This window comes from Malaclemys terrapin, chromosome 22, assembly GCF_027887155.1.
Source record: "Malaclemys terrapin pileata isolate rMalTer1 chromosome 22, rMalTer1.hap1, whole genome shotgun sequence".
Lineage (NCBI taxonomy): Eukaryota > Metazoa > Chordata > Testudines > Emydidae > Malaclemys > Malaclemys terrapin.
This window is the reverse complement of record NC_071526.1, coordinates 9,693,501-9,713,476: the sequence shown is the minus strand read 5'-3', so window position 1 is coordinate 9,713,476 and position 19,976 is coordinate 9,693,501. Positions and strand designations below refer to the sequence as shown.

General features: G+C 48.0%; 1 protein-coding gene across 3 annotated transcripts in view; it reads left to right on the top strand.

Annotated features, from left to right (window-relative positions):
• Positions 1-19,976, top strand: part of WDTC1 (WD and tetratricopeptide repeats 1) — a 42,621-nt gene that overhangs the window by 13,341 nt on the left and 9,304 nt on the right. For 2 of the 3 annotated variants that reach the window (XM_054011556.1, XM_054011555.1), the window contains 11 exons: positions 608-755; positions 4,142-4,225; positions 5,184-5,230; positions 6,139-6,250; positions 7,400-7,587; positions 10,460-10,642; positions 10,973-11,067; positions 12,378-12,493; positions 13,826-13,901; positions 14,479-14,575; positions 15,737-15,910. In XM_054011556.1, coding sequence (XP_053867531.1) covers positions 648-755; positions 4,142-4,225; positions 5,184-5,230; positions 6,139-6,250; positions 7,400-7,587; positions 10,460-10,642; positions 10,973-11,067; positions 12,378-12,493; positions 13,826-13,901; positions 14,479-14,575; positions 15,737-15,910 — 1,280 coding nt within the window. In that variant the 5' untranslated portion in view covers positions 608-647. The remainder of the gene's footprint in view (positions 1-607; positions 756-4,141; positions 4,226-5,183; positions 5,231-6,138; positions 6,251-7,399; positions 7,588-10,459; positions 10,643-10,972; positions 11,068-12,377; positions 12,494-13,825; positions 13,902-14,478; positions 14,576-15,736; positions 15,911-19,976) is intronic. The other variant, XM_054011557.1, reaches the window with a different exon arrangement.

Sequence of the window (19,976 nt, the reverse complement as noted above, 5' to 3'; positions counted from 1 at the left end):
AATTTGTTTTCCTTTTAAAATGGAGCCTCCTGGCTAGAAGCAAAAGCCTAGAAAGCATTCATATGAAAGAGCTTGTACACACTATCACTTATGTCTGTATAATGTCGCTCAGGGGTGTGGATAAGCCACCTCCCGAGTGATGTAAGTTACACAGCTTTTCCTGCCGACATAGCTACTGCCTCTCACAGAGGTGGTTTTATTATGCCGATGGAAGAGCTCCCTCCTGTCAGCATGGAGCATCTTCACCAGATGCACTGCATCGGGACAGCTGTGCCGCTGTAGTGCTTCTAGTGTAGACTAGCCCCAAAAGTCTAAGTACTCTTATTACGCTGATTGGGTTGAGGGCCGGGGGACCCAAGATTTGCATCGTTGACAGCCTCAGTACTTTCAAGGTCTCTGCTGCTGACAGGGCTTCTCTAGAAACAATTGTTCTGTCCTCTTATTGTCAGCCATCTCTCTTCTGAGTCGCTGCTTCTCATTCCTGAGCTATGTGGAGGCTCACCAGTTCTTTTTGTGAAGGGAGCTCAGCGCTGCCATTAGTTGGAGACAACACTTAGTTAGCCATGTGTCTAAATGACCTGTTAAGTCTTTCTTTCTCTGTTTGTAGGTAATTAAATGTCTCTACTGTGGATCTCCGCTTTGTTGGAATGCTTGGATGCACTGCAGCGCCTCCTATAGCTTTCTTTTGTCGGCCTCACTGTGAGAAGATGGCAAAAGTAAACATTACTCGAGACCTCATCCACAGGCAGATCAAGGTATGTGTCATCCAAGACTCTTATTTGTGGTTGGTTGGATGGGTAAGGAGAGCGTCATGTTCATGCTGGAGCAGTTTCTGTGGGAATAGTCTTCACAGAACTAATATCTGCCATACCCCCCCATCTTGCTGTGATTTTTTTGTTAGCTCTCGGAATTCACACTTGGCTGGGAAACTTTGCTGCAGGAAGTTGTGCTGTGGATTAGGTAGGAGGGCACTTTCCTTCAGAGCAGATACTGAACTAGTCCCTAAGCATAGTGTTGGGGATACTGTACTGATGGAGTTACCATCTTGGATGAAACGCAAGAGGTTCTGGTGACTTGTGATCAATTAAAATCCCTTTAGTAGATTAGAGGTGTTAACCTCTGAGTTCTGGCCAAGTTTCAGCTGTGACAATTCTATTCTTTAACTTCCTGAGCAGTTTCCTTTGAACACGTAAACTTTTTTCTTTCCTTTTAAACTGTTGTGTAGTGCTGGTATTTGTATTTCTAAGGCACTCGTGACCGGTGCCTTGGAGTTGTAGGATGGTATTTATATAGTTTGTGTCTTAAATTTATAAATGTTTGCGAGTGAATGGGATGAAACATGCAAGATTATTATAATGCCAGCACTGCCTCCTTGCTAGGTACTGAGCAGGAGGGCAGAACAGCCAATGCTCTGACTTAATGGCCCTGTGCCCACAGTGAGGAATGCAGTGGAACCTGATTGTTGGTGCCATATTGTAGGCCACTAAAGCAGTGGTTTTCAAACTTTTTTTTTTTTTTTTCTGGTGACCCAGTTGAAGAAAATTGTTGATGCTCATGACCCAGTGGAGCTGGGGATGAGGGCTTTGGGGGTGTGGGAGGGGCTCAGGGTTGGGATGTGGGGATGAGGGCTGTGGGGTGGAGCCAGGGATGAGGGGTTTGGGGTGCAGGAGGGGGCTCTGGGTTTGGACGGGCAAGGGATTGGGGCATGGGGTTGGGGTGCAGGCTTACCTCAGGCATAGGTGCCAACTCTGTGGGTGCTCTGGGGCTGGAGTACCCACAGGGAAAAATTGCACCCACCGGCAGCTCCCTGACCTGCCCAAGCTCACCGCCGCCTCCACTCCACCTCCTCCCCTGAGCATCCTGCTTCTCCCCCCTCCCTCCCAGCGCTTGCAAAACAGCTGTTTAGTGGGGCACAAGCCTGGGAGGGACGGGGGAGGAGGAGGAATGCGGAGTGCTTGGGGAAGAGGCTGGGCCAGGGTGGAGATTTGTGGAGGGATCCGGCGGAGTCAGGGTGGGGCCAGGGGCAGAGGGCGTGAGCAGTCAATGGCACAGCAGGGGTGCTAAGGCAGGAAGCCTGCCTTGTCCTGGCACTGCAGGCCACGCCGCACCCTGGAAGCGGCTAGTAGCAGGTCCAGCTCCTAAGCGGAGACATGCAAGTGCCTCCGTGTGGTTCTTGCCTGTAGGTATCGCTGCACCCCCCCCCCAAAGTCCCATTGGCCGGTTCCCAGCCAACGGGAGTGCAGAGCTAATGCTTGGGGGTGGGGGCAGCGCACAGAGCCCCAGGCCCCCCCCACCTAGGAGCCGGACCTGCTGCTGGCCGCTTCCAGGGCGCAGTGCGGTGTCTGAACAGGTAGGGACTAGCCTGCCTTAGTCAGGCAGCACCGCTGACGGGCCAGGACTTTTAACGTTCCGGTTGGCAGTGCTGACCAGTATCCCTGCGACCCAGTGCCTTGCCTTCCACGACCCAGTACTGGGTCAGGACCTGTAATTTGAAAACCACTGCACTAAAGTATACATTTGCTGCTCTGCCACACTCTCTAGACTAGAGTGTTAGGTGCCCAGTGGTTTGGCCTCAGGATACCTACAAGATTGTCTAAAGCTCCAGGCAAGGACTTCAAGTAGGATTGCCAACATCCCTGTATTATAAGGGATGTCCCTTATTTAAATAAAATACTGTCTTGTGCTGATTTAGTAGGGGACAAACACCTTTTATCCCAAATTTCAACCAGGGTAGTGTTACTGGTTGGCAACTTGCTCTGGTGCACAGGGTCACAATGCCACTCAACTTTGGCCCAGCCACCCCTCAATCATCCTTAGCAGCCCCTGGACCTCTGGGTTTCTGCTGTATTTTTGAATTGGTGTTGGCAACCCCTCTGCCCAGTTCTCCTCTTCAAGCACAATTGAACTATGCTCAACAAGGGTAGATCCCATTCGGACATGGGGGTGGAGCTTTCTCCAGGGCCGATCCAGAAGTGTGGAATGAACTTCCACAGGAATTAACCATCAGACCCTGCAACTTTCTGCTCCAAGTGCAAGGTGCTTACTTTTGCAAATATAAACAGTAATATATGTATTCTATTAAATTATCTAAAAACACATTTATTCTTGTGGGGGAGAGAGAACTATACATGACTGATGTGGATCTTGTTGCTGAACATACTTCTGGAAGGGGCTCAGATACTGTCGTGACAAGGTCTATATAAGAAGCTTAATAGTATAGAGCCTCTCTTTATTCATGACATGCAGCGTTAAGGTCATATATGATGTAACTAGGAATATACTGCCTCTGCAGTTAGCCTCCCTTCATCCAAGCCACCTACTAACCTATCTATGATCTCATTAAGGAACACAGAGAAACAATCATCCTGCATTTTCCTCCTCTTCATTTGTATTGGCACAGCACTGTGGTAACTGTTCTCTTCTCTGTGGAACAGCCTGTGCTAGTGGTACTGCAGTTGTATGCCTCCGTTCTGTTCCTCTGTCTGTGTCAGAAGGCTGTCCAGTTCAATATCCCAACTATCTCCTGTCTAGCGGTTAAAGGTCTCGGGAAGACTGAGAATAGCCTTGGAACAGTGAAAATGCAAGTGTGGATTTTGTAGTAAAATGACACTTGGTTCTTCAAAACAGGGTTGTATGAGTCATGGTAGCTTTTCTGAATAGCTCTAATCTAGTGCTTGCATTTATCCTTCAGCTGTGACGTGAAGCTTCTGGTTTTCATCCTGTTCTTGCCAAAAGATCAGGCCTCCTCCTTCAAACTATTGGGTGTATCTTTTTGGCAAAAAATATAAAAGAAGCAACCCTGTGGTTTTTGGGTTGGTTTTTTTTTTTTTTTTTTTTTTCTTTTCCCCTTGGGTCACCCTGATTCTTATCTCAGGTGTCGGACCTGTGCCTGGTATTTGGGGTTTTATCACGAATAGTGGTGAAATGATGGCTTCGCTCTCTTTCTGAACTGGAGAGTGCAAAGTACCCTGTGCATGAGTGTTCTTCACGCTGATAAGAAAACTGTGTCCTTGCCAGAGGAAAGGCATCTGGCTGGTGCCATGGCCCATTTTGGGAGGGAGGTTGTGTGTGTTTTCAATGTTCGGGCTATGGGAGTGTTCTGTGCTTGCGGTAGTAAGTGTGGTGGTTTTCCTTCACATAGGAGAAGGGCGCCCTCAGCTTTGAGCGGCACTATCATGTCACTGACCCATTCATCCGACGCCTGGGCCTAGAAGCAGAGTTGCAGGTAAGTGAGCAGTGCAAGAAGAACTAAACTACCTACCTGTTCCACATTAAACTGCATAACACACCTGTCTGAGCTCCATAGACTTCTACACTCTCTTAAGAGCACTGGTTTGTCTCCTCAACGTGAGGCGTTTCTAGCACTAGGCTAGAGCCAGGAACCATGTAGTAAGTTCGTGTATATGACTCTACTAATGCACCTTACAACATCGCTGTCTTGTACCCGGGACAGGCACTAAGCCTGGTCATAGTTGTTTTTGACATAGGCAAACCTCTCCTAGTTAAGTCTGATGGCCTGACTTCTTCCTATGACATTTGTGACTGCAGTAAGTGCCTTAGAAACCAATAAATGAATTGTCACACTGCAGTCTGATGCTCCTGAAACAGATTACAAATCTTTGAGAGTTTGTCTTCCCATTGGTACAAATTCAGTTTTTTCCTCCTACACCCCTCTTCAACTCCATCTTCCTCTCCTCCCTAAATTTCCCCTCCCTGCAACCTCCCGAAACGCTGATTAGGCACTTCAGCCATGCCTTTTGTAGTCCTTTGTTAGAGAGGCTGGAAGTATATTGCACATTCACCCAAATGCAAGATGCGCTTTCATTACCTCCCTTTGAGAAACATCTTCCCTGCATCCCCCAAGGATCTGTGCACACGATTCTCCGCCTAGCCAAGAGCTTTTGAAACAAAGTCACCTTTCCTTGTGTGCAGCAGTATCTCTGCATTCGCCTTTAAGGCTGAGCTGCTATTGTATCCTGTTGTAAATTATTCTTTTTCCCAACAAGCTAGAGCATGCCTTTCTTTCCTGGAGGTGCCTATCTGAGGTGTGGGTAGGGGTGTCTGAAATGGAAAGCTGTTTATATTAGAACCAGTTGTGTGGGGGTGCTTGCTGTGTCCTTGTCTCATAAGAGTCCTTGATAAGTCTGCAGTTTGTGTAACATTCTCTTCCCTTCTTTGCTCAGGGTCACTCTGGATGCGTCAACTGTCTAGAATGGAATGAGAAAGGAGAGTAAGTATGGGTCTCGATTCAGGGATGAACAAACTGATAGCCCAAGCTCCCCCGTGAGTGGGCTGAGGCTCATCTTATAAGGGGCCACTTCCTCTTCCCAGTGAAGTAAATAAGGGTTCAGGCTAAAGGTTTTGGACTATAAATCCCAGATTTTGGAAACAAGGCTTATTTCGTTGGCTATATCTGGAAATGCTCCTCTTGTGAGTCTGTAAAGGAAACTGGGATGGGATGGCAAGTGAAGGATCCTCTTCCATAGAGGGCTAGAGTACCATCCACTTAACTAGGGCTGTGGCACAGTGGATCTTTGGGATTTGTACCCTTCTACGGGACTGGGGTGGTGGATTTCCCCCCCCCCTTCCCTATGCTGTAGTTTGAGTGCTTCTCTGGTGGGGAAGCAGAGTGTAGGGGTACAGGGTGGAAGAGTCCTTCTCTCCATCTAATAAACCTCCTTCTCTGCACTATCCTACACTAAAGCATTGGTGTTTAATAACTAGCACAAGTGAAGTAAACCATATCCACCTGGGAAATAAGTGTAAGGGAGCGTCTCTACTGTGTTTGAGCCAATTACCACGGCCTACATTCTGTCCTCTGGTCCTCACCCAAATCCATGGAGGAATTTGGCTCCAAGGAGTAGTTTTCAGGCTGAAGGTCATGGCATCTGTTGGCATCCCTGTCTGGTCACCTGTTCCATGCCTCTTCCACTGAAGTAGACCAGTTCTGCCACTTGTGCCTGCTTCCACGCGCGCGCACACACACACTTATGAATCGCTGCACGGATTCTGGTGTGGAGCACATTTGAGGACCAGTTGTGAATGACAGGATGTGGGGCTCACAGGATGAGTGGCTGAGCAGCTACTCACAGCTGGGAATGGAGCAATGCTTATAGCTCTCCTCTCGTTTTTTTTCAGCTTGCTGGCTTCTGGCTCCGATGACCAGCATACCATTGTCTGGGATCCCCTGCATCACAAGAAGCTTCTTTCTATGCACACAGGGCATACTGCGAATATCTTCTCTGTCAAGGTGAGTGGGGCCCCAGGTGTGTGTTTGAAAACGAGAGGTGGAAAGAGGACACAGCCAGATGGGGCTCGGTGTTTGATTTGCATGAAAATAACTTGTTTTTTTAAATGTTACTGGGGAATATTTTTCCATAAGCAAGTTCTCCAGAGAGTACTAAATTTAAAGACTTCCAGTATTAGGAAAAGTTATATTAGATGTAGTATTCTGCATCTCCGTCTGTGCAGTCCTCTGAGCTTGATCACATATCCATATAAACACTGGCAGTGGTGGCTATATCAATCCAGGTGGGAAAAAAATGCAGTAGAGAGAACTGCATTGTATGTCACATTGTTGGAGACTTATAGAGACTTGTACAGCAAGCATATGCAAGGAACTTATGTAATTACAGAAGGTTACTCCACATGCATAGAGAAAGGATGATCCAGTGGTTAGGGTGCTAGCCTGGGACTCAGGAGACCTGTTCAGTTCCCTGCTCCAGCACAGACATTCTGTGGGGCCTTGGGCAAACCATTTAGTGTCTCGGGTGTGCCTCAGTTTCTCCATTTTACAGATGGGGATAATAGAATTTCCTTACCTCCGTGTGGGTGCTGTGAGGATTAAAAAGATTGAGAGGTGCTCCATTATTACATTAATGAGCACCGTATAAGAACCTTACATAGCTATCTGGCCACGTGGCTTTGATCGCTACTCTGCTGCAGTTGGGAGTGGCTTACATTTCACAGGGAGATGTAACAGATGTCTTTAAATGGAGGAAGAATTTGCTGTCAAACCATCCCTCCTTACAGAAGGAAAACTGGAGACTGGTCACTCGTGTCTGAGCACAAGCAGTGGTAGCCAGAGTTGGAACTGCATGCAGAGCCCTACAATCTAGACTCAGTCCTGCCTTCTCTGTAAATGCTGCAAGAAGGCAAGAGTTGCTTTGCCTGTTTCAAATAAGAATGACCTGCTATCAGACAAGCTTTGATTTCCCAGCCGGGAGCTGCTGTTCTATTGCATTGTTCCCTGTTGTGATCCAAGCTCTTTCAGGATGTAACTGTAGCTACAGCAGCTTGTCGCAAAGGGAGATGCAGCAGTGGCCAGGCTATAACTGACTAAGGTTGGATGACTGTAAAGTGGCAGTTGAAATGTCTGAAGCTCTTCTTCCTTCCACAGTTCTTGCCACATTCAGGGGATCGGATCCTCATCACAGGAGCTGCAGACTCCAAGGTGCATGTTCATGACTTGACTGTCAAGGAAACCATCCACATGTTTGGTGACCACACCAACCGGGTCAAGCGTATTGCCACGGCCCCTATGTGGCCCAACACCTTCTGGAGCGCAGCGGAGGATGGGCTAATCCGGTAAAAAGCTTTGGTGCTCGTTCTGGGGAGTAGCTTTTGGTGCTGTGAGAGAAGTTTATCAGAGTAGTCATGCTTGAGTGGTCACTGACACCCTTAGTTCACTCAATTCCCTGCCCCTTCCTGTTGGGTTGGCACAGTTCAGTTAATAAATGAAGAGGAACTTTGGTTCACTGGTTTGACTATTACTGACATTCTTCTTGTGACTGCATGTATTTGTTTTGCCATAACGCCTAGGAGCCCTCATCACTGACCAGGACCCCATTGTGGTAGGTGCCGTACTCAGAACAAAAAGTTGGTCCTTCCCCATGGAGATTACAATCCAAGTACAAGACAGACAACAGATGGATACGGACAGGTTGGGGTGGGGGTGGGGGGTACAAGGAAGCAATGAGGCAATATTGGTGATAGGGCAGTGGTCTCAGCACACCAGCCACCTAACTGTTGTCAGTTTTTGGTAGGCCTCATGGCCAAGGAGAGTTTTGAGGAGGGATTTGAAGGGTGGCTAATGAGGTAGCTTCTTGGATGTTTCTGGGGAGCTCCTCCCAAACGTGAGGGGCAGCATGGGATGGGAGACTGCAAAAGTTGCTTGTTTGAAAAGTTAACAACTGGGCAATGGAGGCTGGTATTGTGGGCCAATTAGTGGTGAGTGTTGGCAGCTCAATGGTGAATGAGAGAGAAGTAGCGTGGGGTTTGATTGCAAAGAACCTTGAAAGTGAAGATACTTAGGCTTGTTTACACTGGCACTTTACAGCGCTGCAACTTTCTCGCACAGGGGGGGTGAACCCCCCCCCCCCGAGCGATGCACGTTTCAGCGCTGTAAAGCACCAGTATAGACCGTGCACCAGTGCTGGGAGCTACGCCCCTTGTGGAGGTGGTGTGGTTTTCTCCCAGCGCTATGCCGTGACTACACAAGCCACTGCTGCAGCAGTGCTTTAACACTGCCAGTGAAGATCTGCCCTTCGCTTATGTTTTGGGCAGTGGCGTAGCCAGGGTCTAAGTGTAGGGGGAGCAAACAGGAAAAAAGGTGCTCCCACTTGGCTCCTCCTCTGGCCATGCCCTCCCTTGGCTCCTCCCATTCTCCCCTCCCCTTCTCCCCCCCCGTTCCCCCCAGATTAACCCCGGGGCCTGGCTCAGGACTCCTGCGGGCTTCCTGGGGGTGCAGATACCCCCTTCCCCCCATGGTCCTGGGAGAATCTCTCTTGCCCAGCCTGCTCTGCAGATGTCCCACGCCAGGCTGTGCCACCCGGCCCCACCTGCAGGGTCCTGTGTCCCCCCCACACCCAGGGCTCCAGGCTCCTGCGCCGTGTCAGGGCCCCCCGTCCAGACAGGCCCCTGCCCTGCAGGCCTGGCCCTGGGGAGCCCCTCGCCCGGAGGGGACCCCCCAGTGCAAGGCACCAGACCCCCACCACTCACGTTTTGTCCTGCGCTGCCACCTGTCCCTGGCAGATCCCGGCTCCGGCCCTGGCTCCAGGCGGAGAGCGCTTGGTCTCCTGAGCCCTGAGCCGCTGCAGGAAGTGGCTGCGCCTGCAGCGATGTTGGGGCCGCGTGGGCGCGGTGGCCGAGGAGCTGGCCCCCTCGCTTCTTGGGCCGTGCCTGCCGCCCATCTTCTCTCCCCCCCCCTCCCCCCATGGCTCCTCCAGCCGTGCTGCCCCCAGCACCGGCCCGACCGTCGTGCGCCACCGCCTGTCACCAGCCGATTCCGGCCCCGCGCCATGGGCAGGTCCCGGCTCCAGCTCTGGGTGGGGAGCTCTTGGCTGCCGAGCCCTGAGCTGCTGCAGGAGGTGGCTGTGCCTGTGGTGGTGATGGGGCCGCGTGGGGCGTGATGGCCAAGGAGCTGCCCCCCGGCAGGCGCCGCTTTTGGGAAAAGGGGTGAGGGGAAGCGGCTGCTTCCCCTGCACCCCACTAGCTACGCTACTGGTTTTGGGTTAGAGAAACGGGAGGCAGTGGAGGGATGCAGAGAGGGGTGAGATGACTGGTTAGGAAAATTATCTTTGCAGCAGCATTCTGAATGGATATGAGTGGGGCAAGGCTGCATTTGTCAAAGGCAGCAAGAAGGATGAGTACTCAGAGTAGAGTTTTAGCTGTGTGGATGGATGAGAGGCCATATTTTAGATTTTTAATATTTGCTGTAGTGCCTAGAGGCCAACAGGTTAGGGCCTCATGGGTTAGGAGATGTACACATATGTAGTGAGAATTTCCTGCCCCAAAGAGCTTGGTCTAGTCTCTCTCTCTCCTCCCCCCGCCAGCCCCCCCAAAATCTGAATGGTTCAGCTTGAAATAAAGGGTATCCTTTCATACATAGAGGAAAAGGGGAGGACACTTCCTGTTACAGAAAATGAGGTGAGAAAAGAACAGTCCTATCTCCATCAGAAGGAGCAGAGGAAGGCAGATGCAATGTGCCTCCAGAACCCTCATTAAGACTCTAGAACAGCTAAAGATACTACCCTCCAAGATTTTATTTATTCCAGGTTTAATACTGGACTCTGGGTGTGTGTGTGGTAGGTCATGACTGTGTGAGTTCTCGTTGGTGCTAAATAAATTCCCATGTAATACAGACTTGTCAGCAGAAAATGTTGGTTATCCTGGTGTCAAGGCTTAGCTCATCAAATCAAGGAGCTCCCAGTAACCTGGGACACTAAAAGCATTCGTGTGATCGTTCTGCAGTAACAGACCTGGAGGGGAAGGGTGTCCTCTTTCCTCCTCAGACACCATCCAGTCCTCCTGTAAAATCTAGGTCACTGTTTAGCAGTAATAACATGGCGATATCTGAATTCTTCCTCTGCTTTCCATGGTGATCAAGCTAAACTCCCTTCTATTGCTATGTTGGTTCTTCCTGGGCACTGGTTAACTAACTCTCCCTTCTGCCTTGTAGACAGTATGATCTGCGAGAGAACAGCAAACGCTCAGAAGTCCTGATAGACCTGACCGAATACTGTGGGCAGCTGGTGGAGGCCAAGTGCCTCACTGTCAACCCCCAGGATAACAATTACCTAGCGGTGGGAGCCAGTGGGCCCTTCGTACGCCTCTATGACATACGCATGATCCACAACCACAGGTAATGGCCACCATCACTCGTAGGACCTTCTCGACAGGGAAGTGAGTAACACGAGACCTGAAAGAGGCCTTGCATGGTGGGAATGGGGCATCCAGAGAAGCTGGCGATCATCCTTCTCAGCTGTGCAATGGTACTAAGTTTTGCTCCCCCAGCATCCTTTTCACACAGGTAAGTGGAACTGCCTAGCACTCTTGTGGTGGCTTGGGGCAGGTTTGCAATTGCTCAACTGTCACACACTTTCTTACATTCTTTCTTTGCAAGTATCTGAGGGCTGGTTGAACACAGGCAGTTGAGTGTTGTAATCATAAAACCACTTTCCTTTCTGGCTAGAAAAAGCATGAAGCAGAGTCCCTCAGCGGGAGTCCACACGTTCTGTGACCGGCAGAAACCCCTTCCAGATGGTGCGGCTCAGTACTACGTGGCAGGTACAACTACTGTCCTGATATGACCATTATTTTTATCTGGCAGTGCCTAGGAGCTAGGGTCAGTGATCAGATGAAGCACCAAAAAACTGCCCAAGAGAGCTTACAATCTGGTACACGTGCCTCCAAGCCTCTCCGGCTATTATGTTATGAAAACTAGGACTGTCCTGCTCTGCTATCCTGCAAGGCTATAAAATACTGATGCATTAATTAACCTGTGGAGGGACTGGATAGCTATAGATCCCCTTCTCATTTCTGGGTTCGGTTCACACCTGGTGTAGATTGCTAATGAACTTGGTCTACTGATGTATGTTGGCTGGCCTACATGAACAAGATGCTGTCACCACTCTGCTACATTACAACTGTCCCCTTTTAATCAGCTTCATTGCAGAGTCAAGAACTAAATAAACCACAGAGACGATAAACTCCCCTCTAGAGGGGGAAGCATTTGTGGTCCAATGTGAGGGGAAACTTGGCCTCATTCAGTACCTGTCTTGTGGAGAAATGAGCACCTGTTTTTCTGTGCCCTTCACCAGCACTAATCACTGTGTATTTTTTTCCAAAGCCCCTAATATAGATTAGTCTGAACCACTGCACTGAAACAGAGTGAATACTACAAGTCCGACTGGGAAACGGATACATTAAAAAGGATCAGAGTTGTGCCCCTGGAAAGCCTTATTTGTAATAAGGTCCCACCATAGGGTCCCTTAATGTTCTTAATCCTTCTGTGTTGGCCATTCAATGCTTCTCTGCTCTATCTGAAGCATGAGAACCCATGTGTGGGCTGAGCAATTAATGCACAATGTGATCAAGCAGCCCATATTCTGCTGTGCCAATGAGCCAAGACACAAACGTTATTAGAGAGCTGAAAAATAATGAAGTTCAAATGGAGTCTTCCATGAATCAGACAGTGGCTGACTCCAGTGAATCGCTGGAGCTTCAGGATATTCTCATTGAAGCAGTGTTTAGCTGCCTTTGGAGCCTAGCTGGATTGCAAACACCCGTCTTCAGGGGCTGATTCCTTTACACCTGGGCATAGCCATGCAGAAGGGCTTCTTTAAGAGGCCCTGAAAGGATGGCTGTGTAAGTTTGAGGGCAAGTCTTCCTGCCTTGGGTTAGAGCCCCTCAGAGACTGATGTAAAGACTTCTTATATACAGCAGTGGAAAACTGGGGAATAGCTTGGAACGTGACTGTATTTCATTCATGTGCTCTCTTTCAGCAGTCTCCCACAGCACATGGTGACCAGTGTGGAGCAGAAGATGTTGAGGGCTACCAGTTAAGCAAGTAAACTATGCTAGTTTCTTCTCTGCAGGGCACCTTCCAGTGAAGCTACCAGACTACAACAACCGGCTGAGAGTTCTAGTAGCCACGTACGTCACCTTCAGTCCTGATGGCACGGAGCTGTTGGTCAATATGGGAGGGGAACAGGTAGGATGCTAACTGAAGTTCAGGAATAAGAGGTTTACATAAGACTGTATTAGCTGGGTCATGATGTCTTGACTCACCCTGATATTATTCTACAGCGTTTATCATGCCTTGAGCAATTTTGTGTGTGTCTCTGTAATACAGTTTGATTCAAGTGGCTGTCAGGGATTTAATGGTTACCCTCTTACATCAGAGGTCAGTGTAATGTTAAATTTGAGTAGAAAATTTTCACTCAGGCAAATGTCAACTGCAAAACCAATCTGGAAGAGCTGCAGAAATTGTTTCATGACTGACCTGGGAATGAGTTGCTTTAGGAAAACTGCACTAATTCTTATACTGCCACCTCTGGCTAGTTCTCTAGTAGAATCTAGTGGAGGAAGAGTTGTCTCTTCCTATAGAGACAATGGTTTGCACCTGGGATGTTTGACAGTTTCATTCTAAGCATTAGATGACATTCTTGGGTCTTTGTAAAAGCCTATTGTGAATCTCTTCCTAGTAGAAATCAACAACTGCAAATCAAGGGCTGGTTTAGATTGCAGTGAGACCAGTAAATCCTGCTGGCAGAGCTAACTTCTAAGGGTTAGGGAGGGAACTTCCCTTGTGGCCAGGTTATTCCAGAGCCATTCTCTGCACCTTCCTCTGAAGTGTCTGATAATGCCACTTTGTGAGAGAGTATTGGGCTAGACAGACCTTGAGTCTGATTTGGGCTGGCAGTTCTTATGCCAATGCACTCTTGCTCCAGGGCTTTGCGGCACAGAATGCTGGGCTCCTCTAGAAGACTGGAGTCTTCCTTTGCCTATAGATGGTTTTCCTTTCATCTAGTGCGAGCCACTTGTTTCCCATTCTCTGCTGCTAATTGTTTACAATCAGGTCATGAACCCAAGGACAAAAATGGTTCAGTAACCTGTTTATATAGGCTGAAGTTAAATTTGTAGATTGTGTGTGATTTTTGTGTGCTCCTTTTTTTAACCCTATTAACATTGTAGCTGGAACTTTTTTGCCTTTACTAACCATTCAGTCACCGATCAATTCTTGCTTATGTAGTATGTTTGGTATCAAGGGGGCTTTATTGCCATTCGTTTAGTAAGACAGGTGTCTCATTTCTCAGCACAGTTCTTTCTGAACTTCTTACCATGTCCCAGTGCTGGTACTACTGCCCTTTGTCTCCTTGCTGTGTGTGTGTCTATAACATTCTACCAAACTCTAATAGACAGAAAGCAAAACGGTTGGCTGAGTGGTGTTCTGTCCTGCTCATCACCCTGGTGTCACTGACTGTGCGTTCAGTCCTTGGTATCTATCTCTCTCTCTCTCTCTCTCTCTCCCATTGCTTTGTAGGTCTACTTGTTTGACCTGACTTACAAACAGAGGCCGTACACTTTTCTCCTGCCAAAGAAGTGCCACTCTTCAGGGGGTAAGTGTGGTGCTGTATGGGAAGTGAGAGCGAAGCCCAGCGCAATTCTGCTTTCCAGTGTGAAATCTGAGCTGAGCGGGAACTAAAGTGAATGAGGGCAGCAAGGCTATTCTATAAACTTAAACCCTCTCGTAATCTGAGGAAAATACGGGGGGGTCATCGCTCGTGCCTGGGCCCAGCCTGTTGAAGGCGGTACTGAATGCCCTTCATCTTGGCTTCCATTTTCTGTGGGAATGGGGAGGCGGGAGAAGATTGGAGAAGCTCTAGGTGTATTCAGCTCTCTTGCTTGGGAGATCTGTTGTGATGGATCCTGCAGAGTATTTGTAGCTGATGTCCGAGGGGATCAGCCAATCCTGCCAAATGCTTATACTTCCATAGACTTTGAGGTAGGAACCAGACTCTCTGAAGTCAGTGGAGTTGTAGCTACTTACCTCTGGTCTGAATTGGGCTCTTGCTAGCCTGACTTCGTGTTGGTGGACTAGAAATCCCAAGCCCACAGAGGAGAGTCTGTGTAATCTGTAGCTGGATTTTACTCTTCTAATTATTTATATTTTTTTACAACCCCCCTCCCTCCCAGAAGTGCAGAATGGAAAGACCTCAACCAATGGAGTGTCAAACGGCATCCATCTCCACAGCAACGGATTCAGATTGTCTGAGGGAAGAACACATATCAGGTGAGGTGACACATTCGTTTGGATGAGGTGCCCCCGGTTCTGCTCTGTGCCCTGTGATCCCAGCGAGACCCGAAGCTACTGACTGAGGTGTGAAGTGGAATTCTTCTTCACTTACTAATGCAAAGATTACCCAGGGAGCTCTGTTCTGGTATTCACTCAGCTGCTGGTGGTAAACAGGCTGCAAACCAGAGCCAGGTTAGGCCAAGAGCATGATGGGGAAATCCTGGCCATCAGGATCTTTTTCCTTTTATGGTTGTGTTGAATTATTGCTGAATAAATCCACAACTGGCCTGTCACACATGGAAACTGACCTCCTTTACTTCTCCACAGCACAGTCTCTCCTTCCTCTGAAATGATTTGGCAGCCTCAGTTCACAAATCCCAGAACTGCCCTCGGATGGTCATGGCTCAGTCCTGATCATCTTGGCCTGGATTTGAACTGGTGACCGGGTTGAATGGTTCTTTGCCAGTACCAATATCTACTCCTCTCTTTTTTTTTTTTCTTTTTTTTTTTAAAGGACTAAGTGTAGTTGGGGAAGCAGAGGCAGACTTGAAGTTTAACATGTCTGGTTTTTTGGGGGTTCCTCTAGCTTAAGATGCTAATTGATCAGAAATCTCTGAAATGTCAAGAGACTTAGTGCCGCCACGTGAGCTGGCTTATTTGACTCTTTAAAAAATAATAGTGTAACTGAATGCCGACTTAAAACTGATTAAAAGAAATATTGTTTACACAACACAACCTGTCGAACTTGCCGCTGCAAAGTATCACTGAAGCAAAGAGATTCTAGTAGAGTTCAGTGAAGAGTTAAACACTTCACACGGATAACAAAAGCACCTATTGTTACATTACTTAGTGTTAAAATAAAAAAGATGGGAGTTTTCATGCTCCAGGGCATAAGCCAACTCCTAGCTGACAGGGCTTCTAAGGAAACTTCCCTAAGCTCAGGTGTTTTCTTGTACCTATGCACCTTTGTGAAGCGTCTGGTATTGGCCACTGTCAGATACTGGACAAGATGAACCCTTGATGTGACTGTGGTGGGCTCTGTTCCTTTGTTTCTCAGTGTAATGGAATTCTTCTATTAGACTTTTAACTAGACCAAATTGTTGAATCGCTTCAGTGTTACCATAGTGATTGTAACCCCACACCTGTCTCTCCCTACAGTCCCCAGATTGAGCTGCCTCCATATCTGGAAAAAATTAAACAGCAAGCCAATGAGGCATTTGCATGCCAGCAGTGGACTCAAGCCATCCAGCTGTACAGCAGAGCAGTTCAGAAAGCCCCCAACAACGCCATGCTGTACGGAAACAGAGCTGCTGCCTACATGAAGCGCAAGTGGTAAGTAAGCTGGACTCCTTTTGTGGAAGGCTAACGAAATGAGTGTGTGCTGTCAAACGTAGTGTACCACAGGATTTGGGCATCAGTACTGCTAGGTATACGAAATTATGGGCTCCAGACTTGGGTGTAACCCCATTGAGTTCCTTTCTCATGGGCCCCATTGCTCACAGCAGGGCTCCTAGCCACATTTGTGCAGAGTGGGGCTCATCTAATCGGATTAAACCTACTGCAGGATACTGTGAAACCTAGAATGGGTTAATCACAGAATTGTGTATGTTAGAGACAGGTTGCAGATGGTGTCTGGGCATGAGATGCATTTCATTGCTCACTGGTACAATCTAGGTAGCTTTCTGTTTCTTTAGAACATTATAAAAAAACCCATGTGTCTCAAGCAGCATCAATAGCTCTGTGATCTGGTATAGGGAACATTCCAGTGGAAGGATTTGTAGACATTTATCCCCTGACCAGGTAGGGGTTATGCTGCTCATCTGGTTCAATCCTTGTTACGTTCCTGAAAGTTAAGACCCCCTGCAGGTTGGTTGTAACTGCTCCCACTGCTAGCTTAGTCCAAATCACCACACTGGCAGATGTACCCAGAGCACATCTAACGTGAGGTGTATTAATTCATATACTACCTGGACTGGGCACGTCTGCCATACTGGAAACTACCTGGGATCCTTTCAGTAACACTGCAGAGTTATGGTTAATTTTTGGGCACTACCGAAGGTTGTGTCTGGCACATTGCTGAATGCGTACTTCTAGCATCTGCAACAGTTAACGTCCCTTCTGACAACAGCCAGAGCTGCTCACACAAAATATGGCAAAGCTGTTTTAGGTGCGTGTGCGCTCACTCCCTCTTTCTCCTTGAGTAGAGTAGGACCATTGGATAATGACTTACTATCAGCATATGTAAAATAGCAGTGATCTCTTACATCTACTGCTGTTTTGTGAGAAACTCCCTCCTGGTAGGAGTTCTCCTACCTTCTTGCCAAGATGAAGAACTGCCATCAATTTGATCTGAACATTGGTAGCTGGCCAGTGGTTGGTATTGCAAAGACAGGAACAAAGGTTTGGGAGCAGCCTCAGAAGGATGTAAAAGTCAAGGAGGGAGAAGACTCTAGGGTGATGCAATGGGAGGGAATTGTGAAAGGGAAAACATAGGTTGAGCATCAGGGCAAACTTCATTAGTGAGGTGTTAGGAAAAATGATTCCCTTTACTAAAGAAGTGGTGTTGGCTGGCACATCTGAAACTATACTGTGCTAAGCGCTAGAAGGTGAACAGCAGGATATTTCTTCTGGTGAGAAGATGAATAGTTAACGCTCCAGCAGGTTTCTTTAATATGTAATTGTTACAAGGTCCCCAACCTGGAGCCTGAACCCACCAAACCCACCAGCCTGGACTGTGTCTCGCACTATGGTGCTAATGTCAAGCTACAAGCCGCTGATGGGCACTGCAATTGTACAGCAATCTACAGGCAGGGACACACCCAGCTGAGTTACATGAATGATCACGCAGCCACTCAGGACCCATCAATAGAGGGGCCTCAGCCAATTCCCCCCCACTCCCTAGCCTTGCACCCCAGAAATATATCGTCTTGCACTGCTCAAGGTTCCCTTTGACAGCGCAAACTCTTCAATAAGTTTGCCATTTCTTCATAGGAAAGTGGACATGCACCAGAGATTCCCCAAGCACTTCAACTAAAAACACTTAGTTTTATATTTTATCTAAAACAGATTTATTAACTCCAGAAAGATAGATTTTAAGTGATTATAAGTAGTAGTCATGGAGATCAAATTTGGTTACTTAAGAAATTAGAGTTTAGACTGCAAATTTATTTTTAACTGAAACTGACTAAGCAAGATTTGACTCAAACAGTCTCTTACCCTAACAGATGGTACAAACCACTTACAGTTCCTCAATACACAGATTGGTCCCAGGCTGGAAGGGGGTCCAATCTCCCTAGTTCAAAGTCTTTATCTTCCAGATGATTTCCCAGGTGTTCAGATTGGGCAGGGGAGTCGTAAGAGGCCAAGTGATGATGTCACTGCCTCTCTTTTTATAGGTTTCAGAGTAGCAGCCGTGTTAATCTGTATCCGCAAAAAGAACAGGAGTACTTGTGGCACCTTAGAGACTAACATTTATTTGAGCATAAGCTTTTGTGGGCTACAGCTTCACTCTTTTTATACCTTCTTCTAGCTGCTAGAAAGATCCTTGCTGTGATTTGGGAGCCAGACAGTTTTCGTTGCCTACATGCATTTTCTGAGAAGCTTCTGGGAGAGTGGATTCTCTCTGATGGGCCATCAATGCCTGTCTGGCCCTCCTTTCTTGCAACGGAAAGGCTGGCTGTGGGCATCTCCCAATCTCTCACATTTCACATATACCAATACTTGATAACTTCACCTACAATGATAGTACATACAGTCCAACAGGCTATTAGGGTTTAGCAGATCAAGACTTTTTAAATGATACCTCACAAGGCATGCATTGTACAAAACCTATCCTAATCATATGACCGTGAATATGGGGGTTCCCAGGTGCTACTTTGAGGCACAGAGTGTCACAGTAATCTTTTGAATTTCACTTAAGGATATATTAGTAACTTGCCAGGAGCACAAAGGATGTGGTGATTGGCTCCTTTTCTCCTGCCAAGGGCAGCTACCACCATCCCACAAATGGAGGCTGGGGTCTCACATGAGACAATGCATTGTAGCCTGGCTCCTCAGCCCATGCTGGGACATGTTAACTCCCTGGGCTATGAGGTATGGAGGACAAGGTGAGGGCAGCTGCAAGCCAAGCTATAGAACTCTGTGGGCCTCACTTTGGCCTCCCTCTTAATGAACAATGGGCAGGTACAGAAAGAAGCGCGCGTGCGCGCTCTCTCTCTCTCTCTCTCTCTCTCTCTCAGGGCTGGCTTTAGCAGGTGCGGGGCCCCACGCCGGGACGCAAATTGTCTCGCCCCCTCCCTCCGCCCCGACTCTGCCCCCTCCCTGCCCCATTGGATCCCTCCTCTAATCCCCGCCCTGGCCCCGCCTCTTCCCCAAGCACGCTGCATTCCTCCTCCTCACCCCTCCCTCCCAGGCTTGCGCTGATCAGCTGTATGGCGGTGCTGGAGGGAGGGGGGAGAAGCAGGATGTGGCTTTTTTTTTTTTTTTCCCCCCCCCCGCTCCGCCGGCAGCCCCGGACATTGCGGGGCCCTCTTAGGCGCAGGGCCCCATTCTGGGGAATCGGCCCAATTGGTTTAAAGCCGGCCCTGCCCCCACTCCTCCCTAAAGCTACTGTTCGTGCTCAATAGCTGGTTTTCAAACACACATGTTCTCTGCCACTTAAAATCTGAAAATGTCCCAGTTTGCACTTACAGGCAAAGTTTCCTAAGCAGTCTTCACTGGCCGTAATTAAACCACTTTATATCTAAAGCTTTTAAGATCACATGATGTCAAATCTTGTAACTCTGGGAGAAGGAAGCTGCTGCTTTAGAATAGCAAATTCTTGATACCCAATCTGTCTGGCTGTTGCCAGTTTGACAGTGAAGACCGAAGTCTTTTTGGGTGTGTCAAAGTAGCTAACAGCAGAACTAACTCTTCAAAATACCAAGAAAGCCACATTCTGTCTCCATTTCACTTAAAGCTTTGCCTGTGGTCAAGTCTCTTCTTGGACGTCAGCTGCCTAATAGAAAATTTGTTTTTTAAAGACCTGATTTGAGCAGGGGAGTCTGCATCCACACGGCTGGATTGATGGTCTGGTGCTTCTGAAGGTGTATAAAAGTGTTTAAGTACTGGGTTTGTGTTAATGCTGGTTCTGCCACTAATTTCACAGACAAACCACTTAACCTCTCGCTATCCCACCCTTCCAGCTGTAACGTAGGACCGGTATTCACCTACCTCACATGAGTTGACACTTACTGGCTAAATTCAGGCAGGTGCAACTTCATTGTTTACACACAGTCTGAAATGAACCCAATGTTTGCAAAGTGCTTTGATTTTTTCTTTGCAGTAGAAGGTGCAGGTGATGATACAGCTGGCTGAACTGTTGGTCTGCAAATATATTTCCATAAATAAAAAGCCTCTG